The sequence below is a fragment of the Chlorocebus sabaeus genome, chromosome 18, assembly GCF_047675955.1.
Source record: "Chlorocebus sabaeus isolate Y175 chromosome 18, mChlSab1.0.hap1, whole genome shotgun sequence".
Lineage (NCBI taxonomy): Eukaryota > Metazoa > Chordata > Mammalia > Primates > Cercopithecidae > Chlorocebus > Chlorocebus sabaeus.
Genome location: NC_132921.1, coordinates 35,026,871 through 35,036,704, shown reverse-complemented (window position 1 = coordinate 35,036,704; position 9,834 = coordinate 35,026,871). Strand labels below are relative to the sequence as shown.

The 9,834-nt window shown below is 43.6% G+C and overlaps 1 protein-coding gene across 1 annotated transcript; it reads right to left on the bottom strand.

Moving 5' to 3' along the window:
* Positions 1 to 8,779: 8,779 nt before the first annotated feature.
* On the bottom strand, positions 8,780 to 9,271 carry LOC103222456 (thymosin beta-10-like). The gene has a single exon (XM_037982350.2). The coding sequence runs from the start codon at positions 9,182 to 9,184 to the stop codon at positions 9,050 to 9,052; it is 135 nt and encodes a 44-aa protein (XP_037838278.1). The 5' UTR covers positions 9,185 to 9,271; the 3' UTR covers positions 8,780 to 9,049.
* Between the last annotated feature and the right edge of the window lie 563 nt (positions 9,272 to 9,834).

The following is a 9,834-nucleotide window of genomic DNA, read 5'->3' as shown; positions in this document are numbered from 1 at the left end:
GGCCCGCCCCGCCTCCCGGCCGGACCGGCGGCGCCCGCAGCCAATCAGCACGCGGGGAGCTCGGGGTGTGAGCCGCGCGTCGGGGGCCTCGAATCGGAAGGGAGACGTCGCTCGCTGATTGGTCCCGCCTCCCCAGTCTAGCGTGAGGCGAGGCGAGGCGGGGCGCGGCCGGGCGGGGCTCGACGCCCGCGGTTTCGCTTGAGTTGGACTCCGGCGCGCTCCCACCGGAGTTCGGGGGCGGCGGGGGAAAGGCCTGCGCCCTGCCGCGCGGGAAGGCGATTCCCGGCGACCGCCCGATCCCTCGCCAGCGTCGTGGGGTAGGGCCTGTGGGGGCCTGCCGCCTCGTCCACAGTCCGTCATGAGGCCGGCAACAGACACGTGCTCATCCCACTGGGAGGCCCTGGGCAGCCCGGAGGACGCGCCTAGGAGAGAAAGGGGGTTTGGGAGAAGCCCGAGGACCCGTCCCGCGACTGGGCGCGCCCTATGCAAATGAATGGGCGGGGCCCTCGTGCTGCTGTACGAGGGTAGGTTCGCGATGTAAATAAGCCCAGAGGTGGAGTCTTTGGAGAGCATTTAGGGCCCGGGTAGGGGATGCCAGATTTAAGTGTTTAACCTAAATCTTGGTTCCGTCTTCAGTAAAAATAATATCAGTAATCCACGTCCCGAAGGGTCTGTGAAGTCTAAAAGAAACGCATCTCACAATGTCCTCTAATGGCTGGGATATCTTCCCTTCCTCTTTTCTCCCGTTGCGGCGTTTAGGCCCCAGCTTGCACATCTGCCCTACAGGAGGCAGCAAGGCCCTAAACTTACCACAGACCAGGGCATAACCGCACCCAGGGAAAACCTTGTTGCTTTTACCCTTAGGAGCACCCAGGCCTCTGCTGACAAAATATTGAGCCCAACTAATCACATCAGGTGTTTACTATGCACCCACTGTGACACAGGCAGGGAGTACCGTAGAACTAAAGTTGAAAATAAACTTAGGTCTCACACAGGTGCCAAAGACAAGACTAGAACACGGTTTTTTGGGGGGTGCCTGTCCAGTAATTCATTCTCATGTATGGATTACTTTATAGATATAATTGGGGACTTCAGATAAGCGGGAAAGAAGCACTAGCAATACAAATCAGTAATCAGAAAGTACCAAATGAGCACTCCAAACAATGAGAGTTTTTGAAGTATACTCTTTCTTCTGAGAAATGAACGTGTCCCAGAGGAGGGTGCCTTCAGATGGACCTTAAGAGAGATGTGGCCATCCCCTGAGTCATACAAGTTTTCCAGATGTCCTTTGAAAATCTCTGTCCTTTCCACCGTCTCTCTCCTCTCACATAGAGGAACTTTTCTCATGGGAAAGTTGCGATGAAGAGCATAAACCCAGGAGTCAGGCACATTGTAGCTTTGAGTACGACTCTGTTCCAGATCTGTTATCTTTGGCAAATGGAACTCACCTGCAACGATGCCTACTTAAATATAGTTGTGTGATGATTAAATAATAAATATGAAAGTAAATAGCATAGGGCTTTGAAGTTCAAGTAAAGTCGGTGATCATTAACTTCTCTTCTGTTGCTTGCAAACATTTATGTTAAGACGAACCTACTCAGCAGAAATTCTTCCTCCAAAAATTCCCTTCCAGGGTGGTTTCTTCCATTATTAGTTTAGAGATAGCTCTACTAACCCCTTAATGAAAATGGTTTGTGAAGGAGACCCAGGAAGCCAATTGGTGGAGCTGTCCCACCTCCTCTGCCTTGTTTCCTCTTTCCAGAGCCACTAGGGAGGCCGGTCTAGGGCAAAGGCTGTTCAACTTACAAGTAGGAAGGCTGTTTCTGGTTTTTGGTCTGTCTTACTGCTAAGACAAGTCAACAGTTGTAATATGAAGTAGCATATTAAAAGCTACCCTGGTCACACAAGTATTTTCTCGTATGTGAACAAGGTGGGGATTTGGGTGTCCACCTGAGTAGTAGGAATAGGAACAAAAGCAGGTCTGGCTGGAATTCCAGAATGTACTCCTAGTATGCGAGTTAGGTACTTTGAGGTTACACTAAGTGGGTAGTATGCCTGAGGTCTAAGTTAGACCATTTATCCAAAGTCACAGACTTTGGGTCCATAACTCTTCCATTTAGGAAGCCTTCCAGGATGTATAATTGAGGAAGAGCGAGGAGGGACGATCTGGCTACCAATGCAGTCCCCAAAGGGTTTAGAAATGGGAACATGCCTACTGTCCCCTCTGCTAGAAATGCATCTAAACCAAAGTGGGTCAAGACAGAAACTGAAGGCACATAAAGCAGGGATTGCCATGGCAACAAACAGCTTGGAAATCCACTAGGGTACCTCAAGATCTATCAGTAAGTCCCTATTGTATAAATTAGATTGAATGAGTCTTATTTTTATATGGATAGAGACCAAGTTTAACCCTTCATTAAACATGACACTGCAAAATCACATCTAAATCAATTCAGAATCCAATTCAAAGTAGTTAAGTGCACTAGAAAGACATAAGAAAAATGATAATGGTGGTTTCTTCTGGAAAGAGCCTGAGGGTCATAAGTGGAAAATTTAAATTTCATCATTATTTCTTTTGTAGTTTGATTTTTTTGAAAAAGCTCACTGCCTTGGTTCAGACTTCATTTTCTTTCATTGGAAGCATTGCTTTAGCTCTTCAGCTGGTCTTCTTGTCTCTACTCTTGCTCCCTTTCAATTCATCCTCCTTCCTGCTGCCAGAGTTTTTTTTAATAGCATATTTTCTAAATGTAAATCTGATGTCACTACCTTGATTGATAGTGTCCTTCTTCCTGTTTGTTTGTTTTTTTTCCAGGATAAAATCAAGACTATTTAGCATAACCTAAAAAAGATCTTTAATGATCCATCCCAGGCCAGTCTCTGTAGCGTCACATCTCAACACTCCCTACCTTGCCCCCTTTTCCCCAGCCAGACTGAACTCCTGACAGTTTCCCTAATCACCATGTTCTCTCATTCCCCAGTGCCTGTGCTGTGCTCTCAGTTCTGCTAGAAAGCACTTGCCCTATGCTGCCTGACCAACCTCTACTCATCCTTCGAAACTCTGTGTAGAGCTTCAGTACCCTCATTCGTTCATTGATTTCTCTATCCATGCAAAGACACACAGAGACACGCACACACACACACAGTCGTGATCTTTCAAAAAACAACTCATTCTCTCCTCTCTGGTCAATTTTTAAAGCCCTTTCTGGCTTCCCCAGCCCAAAGCTATACCATTCACGTATGAATTTTCTCTCATACCCACAGTGATATACATACCATTACTTCATTTTGATTAATGCATTGATCCATTCATTTAGTCTTGAGCAGTTTTTCTTTTAAGCTTCTCCTGTGTATATATGTATTGTCTCCCCATCTAGATTGTAAATTCCTGAAGGACAAGGACAACTTATTCTCACTTGTCTTCTCCTACCCTTACCAAAATACTAATTGAAGAAAGATGAAATACAGCATTTGTATAAAAGAAAAACAAGCCACAGGTCTGCAAACATTCTACACAGCTTTGCGCCCATTCTTCCGGTTTATAGTGGCCCTCCATACAACTGTTGGGTCTCTTTTCAACACCATTTGCTCATCCTAGTGGGATTAAATTGCAGTGAGCATTACTACATCTTAAGGAAAGATCCAGTTATTCGCAACTGAGAGGATACTGATTAAATGAGATAAGTAAACATTTTAAAGAACAAATGTGTGGAGTTACTTTTATTGTAAATGATAAGGAAGAAATCCCACACCAGCTAGATTTTCATATTGATACAATGAAATTTCAGGTTCCAAATGAATTTATGTTGCAGATTTGAACATATGCAGCCCCCCAACACACAATCCTTATTCACATTAGTTTTTGCTAAAAAGAAAAAGTATTTCACATCTGATAGAATATGCAAGAGACAGGAATAAGGCATGTCTGAGGAAGAAACTTGAAATTTAACAAGTGTTCATCAGGTATCTGTCATGCACCTACCACAGAAGCATTGATTGATCATGGTGGAAAATTCTCACTCTTTGGCCAAAGTCACTCGAAATAAGACAGGTAGGATTTTTTATAATTAAAGAGAGAAAGAGATTAAAAGAGAAGTTGGTTCTGATAAAGACAAAAATATATGGCAAAACAAATTATATTTCTCATCATTCTCCAGGCATCATAGTATTCTATTTCTTATCTCTACACTTAAATGGATAAATAATGATTAGAAGAATAGATCATTGGATAACCCAGTGACTGTTCAAATATTACTTGGAAAATTACAATACAATTCCAATGCAATGAGCTCTCCCATAAAGGCATTTAAATATCTGAGATCTACATATTTTGGAAAAAGAATAAAAGAGGCCAGTGTCTAAACCCTGAAAGAACAATATCCAAATTGTTTGAAGTTCTCTTGTGAGGGGAGATTATTTGGTAGTCATATGCCAACAATAGGGCCTTATGCTTTCATTATAATTGTCTGTGGGTGACAATATTGACTGAGCCAGGCTGCTGCTAGGCAGGATAAGTGTATGAAGGTATAATACTCTTGGAAAATTTCAAGCTTATTAGCATAATTGCTCTGATGAAAACTGAAGAGCTTACTTAACATAGCTGACTAGAGTAGACAATACATGCATAAGCAGTGTCCTAATTATTGAATTAATGAGTCCCAATTGTTTGTCCTTACTGTAAACGGTCCTTGCTATGAAACAGACATTTGCTGAAGGAGTCTGACAATTGTGTTAGCTGACAAGTGGCCAGAATGTAATTAATGGTGGGAGAGAGCCAATTACTACTGGGTCCTAAAGACTTCACTGGTGAGTTTCAAGGAAAAATTATATAGCTATACAGTGGTTTCATATCAACTCTTCCTTGCTTTTGTAAAATCATGGAGCCTGATTCAGTGCTCTTATTTTGCAGTTGAGGAAACTGGGGCTGAGGCTTCCTTCTCCAAAGTCCTGTGACCACTTAGTGCCATGCATTGTGCACGTAGTATCTGCCTTTTCTGCTCTGGCACTGCCCACTGACTCTTCTTCATGTTCCTGGTCTGCATGCACACCCATGTTGCAAAACAACACTTCTGAACCTTTGCCGCTCTACAAAACTCCAAGTTCCCATTGCTTTTAAGCATATCTTCACCAACTATTTTGTGGTGAAAATAGAGGCAAATTTCCTACCCACGCCTGAACCCCCAATGATGGACAGATGTACCCGTCTCCAGACCAACCCTTCCAGCCATTTTCCTCAAAAGCCTTGCCTATCCCTCTGGATAAGCTTTTTCCTCCACTTACTGTCTGTTCCCTTGACCACCCTGTCCAGGGTGGTCATATATACACACGTCCCTCCCAACATACACATGTCACACTCTATCACATCACCTTTAAAATTTTTTCTTTAAAAACTTTTATCATTATGTAGAATCATCACGTCCACTTATTCTGTACTGAATTATTACTTGTCACCCCTTAACACTTAATGTAAGCTCTAAAAGAGCAGTAAACATATCTGTTTTGTTCACCATAGTATCCCTAATTCAAGCATACATGGAGGCACTCAATAAATATTTTTGAATGGATGAATAATTTTCACTCAAGTTCACTCAAACTCGGCATATCCAACTGGAAATGATCATCTCCTCCTGTTTTCCTGTCTGTGTATGTCTTAGCCCAGTTCCCTAGAAAATAAACCTGATGCAAGGATTAAGTATTGATGCCTTTTTTTTTAGAAGGTATAATCCCAGGGCAACAGTATGAGGGAAAAGACAAGAAAAATGGGGAACAAGGTACAGCAATGCATTACTGTGCTAAACACTACTCCATGAAAAGCCTTAAAGAAATACAGCCTGTCTCTTGGGCAGGTGCAGCCACTTGGCCATACAGGACATCTCCAGACAGGCAGTATGGAGAAATCACACCATGAAACAATGTGAAGAAGGAAGGAATTTTTTCCTTGTGTCTCCTGTCTCCTGTTGGTCATAGCTTGTCTTTCAGGGAGTAAAAATTTTCTCACTTCCCAGTTGGGTTATCCATTTTCTTTGACAGTCACTCAGAAAGCCAGGTCCCATGCCCTGGAGTTCAGAAATGGTGGGAGGAAACTGGGTATGTGGCTGGTTGACCTCAGGCAGTTAAACCACAAGGGACTTAACTAAGTCTCTAGTGGTAGCAGGTGAAACAGAAGAAGAGGTCAAGGGTCCCAGAGATGGTAAGGCCCAGAAAATCTGAGAAGACATGTAAATTAAGCCTGACATAGAGTAATCATTACTACTGCAAAGGTAGGACCAGGTTTATTTTATCCACTTCATGATACACAGCACCTACCACACTATGTGCTAATTAAACTTCTGTTGAATAAATTCCTGCATAAGTGACACCACCACCTGCTGGATCTACTCAAACAGAAACCTTGGAGTCATCCATGGTCTTCCTTCTTTCTTAATTCCTGCGTATCAAAGACAAAATTTCTGTTGGTTCTACCTTTTTATTGTGTCTCAGATCAATGCCTCCTCTCCAAGCTCACTGCCTTGATTCAGACTTCACTGTCTTTCACTGGAAGTATTGCTTTAGCTCCTCAGCTGGTCTTCTTGTCTCTACTCTTGCTCCCTTCCAATTCATCCTCTTTCCTGCTGCCAGAATTTTTTTAATAGCATATTTTCTTTTTCTTTTTCTTTTTCTTTTTCTTTTTGAGACAGAGTCTTGCTCTGTTGCCCAGGCTGGAGTGCAGTGGCTGGATCTCAGCTCACTGCAAGCTCCGCCTCCCGGGTTTAGGCCATTCTCCTGCCTCAGCCTCCCGAGTAGCTGGGACTACAGGCGCCTGCCACCTCGCCCAGCTAGTTTTTTTGTATTTTTAAGTAGAGACGGGGTTTCACCGGGTTAGCCAGGATGGTCTCGATCTCCTGACCTCGTGATCCGCCCGTCTCGGCCTCCCAAAGTGCTGGGATTACAGGCTTGAGCCACCGCGCCCAGCCTTTAATAGCGTATTTTCTAAATGTAAATCTGATACCACTACCTTGATTAATAGTGTCCTTCTTCCTGTTTCTTTTCCAAGATAGAATCAAGACTGTTTAGCATAACCTAAAGATCTTTAATGACCCATCCCAGGCCAGTCTCTGTAGCGTCACATCTCAACACTCCCTACCTTGCCCCCTTTTCCCCAGCCAGACTGAACTCCTGACAGTTTCCCTAATCACCATGTTCTCTCATTCCCCAGTGCCTGTGCTGTGCTCTTTGTTCTGCTAGAAAGCACTTGCCCTATGCTGCCTGACCAACCTCTGCTCACCCTTCGAAGCTCTGTATAGAGCTTCAGTACCCTCATTCATTCATTGATCTCTCTATTCATACATACAAAGACACACACACACGTACACACACACACACACACACACACAGAGCCATTCAGTGTTTATTGTAACAGCCAAGGCTCTTAGTTGCAAGCAACAGAGAAATTGATGTTGGCTGACTTAAGGAGAAAGAGAATTTCGTTGGTGAAAGGATATTGGGTGACTGACACAATTGCTGGGAAGGCTGCAGAAACAGGCTCAGACAATAAGCAGAAACGAGGAAGGCTAGGCAATAGCCAGGAAGACAGCCAAGACACAGGACCGCATACTGGGGGAGGAAGGCAACCATCACTGGCACTGCCGTTCCACACAGGATGCCATGGGCTTCACTTCCAAGTCAGTGTCACTGGGCACTACCCACCATTCGCTCCCCACCACTCTCACTATCAGCACTGTTGTTCCTGGCAACCGGATGTCACTGCAGTGCCTGTTACTGCCACCAGAATTGTTTCTGCACCACCTGTATTTTGCATTACTGCCTTTGAAGCCCAGGGCAGATCCATTAGGTCAACCAAGCTTAGCCTATGTCGCATGCTCTACTTGCAGGCAGGGTTGAGAAAGTAAGGAGCTAACATTTTGGTAGGCTTCTATATTACATTGGGGATCCGCTTCTCTCCAGTAATCCTCAGATAATTACCTAAACAAAATAAAGGGGGCCAGGTTCTGGGGAGCCCCTAAATGACAAATGTCCACTATGTTCTCAAAATTGCTCAACAAATAAATTGTGCATCTACCTGAGCCAAGTTGTCTTCGAGGCACCAGGGATACAAAAATGAATAAAGTGACCACTTCATACCCATTAAGATGGCTATGATCAAAAAGGCAGAAAATAACCAGTGTTCCTAACAATATGGAGAAATTGGAATCTTCATATATTGCTGGCAAGAATGTAAAATGGTGCAGTCATTCTGAAAAGCAATCTGGTAGTATTAATACCTCCAAAGATTAAACAGAGTAACCACATGATCCAGCAATTCCACTTCTAGGTATATACCCAAGGGAAATAGCAACATATATCCACCCAAAAACGTTTACACAAATGTTCATGGCATTCATAATACCGTGAAGTAGAAACATCCCACATGCCCACCAACTGATCAATAGTAAAATGTGGCATATCTATACAATGGAATATTATTCAGTCATGAAAAGTAATGAAGTATTGAGACATGCTGCCATATGGATGAATAATGAAACTTGAACCATTATGCTAAGTGGAAGAAGCCAGTCACAAAGGTCACATACTGTGTGATTCCATTATATGTAACATGCAGAATAAGCAAATCTATAAAGATAGAAAGTAGATTTGTGTTTGGCAAGGTCTGGGAGTGGAGGTGGGGAAGGGGAGTGACAGCTCGTGGGTACAGGGTTTCTTTCTGTGATAATGAAATGCTGTAAAATTAGATTGCAGTGATGATTGTATAGTTCTGTGAATATACTAAAAACCATTAACGCATTTACTTTTTTTTTTTTTTTTGCCATGCCATGAAGTGTGTTTTATTTTCATTATTCATACAAATAATTTTCTATAATATTCCAGGGCAAACCAGAGAATTTGGCAGTCCGATTGGGGGGGTCCCTTCAGAGACCCACAGGCTGGTGGCATCGGTGTGGAGTGCCCAGGTTCACAGTGCAGCTTGTGGCTCGTGTCCATCTTGCAGGTAGCTCTTCCTCCACATCACGACTGGGGTCTCGAAGATGACGGGGGTAGGAAATCCTCCAGGATTTTAGGAAATTTCACTCTGCTTCTCCTGCTCAATGGTCTCTTTGGTTGGCAGGGTGTTCTTCTCCTGCATCTCCATTTTCTTCAGCTTGGCCTTATCGAAGCTGGCGATTTCCCCCATGTCTGGTTTGTCTGCCATTTTCTTAAAACAATCCCTGTAGTCAGGTTCCGAGCCCGGGATACTGGTGCTCCCACTTGCGTTGCTGCAGCAAGAGACCGACTCATTTACTTTAAATGAGTGAATTATGTGCTATGTGAGTGATGTCTTAATAAAGCTCTTTATTAAAAAAAATGTAATTAAAAAAAGCCTCCTTTTCCTCAAGGAACTGACGAGCTTGTGGGACAGCAGAGTTAAGAAGGTGGCTGCCAGTGGCCACTGGTCATGCCTGTAATCCTAGAGCTTTGGGAGGCCTGGAAGGATCACTTGAGGCCAGGAGTTAAATAACAGCCTAGGTAATATAGTGGGACCCTGTCTCTACAAAAACTGTATTTAAAAAAAGAGTTAACAAGGAAACAATACAACTTCAAGTTGTGGCAAACCTTTCCCTCACAGCTACTCCTTCTTTCTTCACGCCTCAAGATGGAAGATCTTGCTCCTTGCCACAGCACTTACTTAACTATATTTTAAATTGTCTTTCTCTGAACAGTACGATCCTTTAGGTAGGAACAAGTGTGTCTTTGAACTTTGGGTCACCAGGGCTAACTGCAGTGCCTAGCACACAGTAGGCGTAATAGTTGTTTGTTGAATGGTGAATAAATGAGAGAGCCAGAACTGGAACTTGGGTGTCC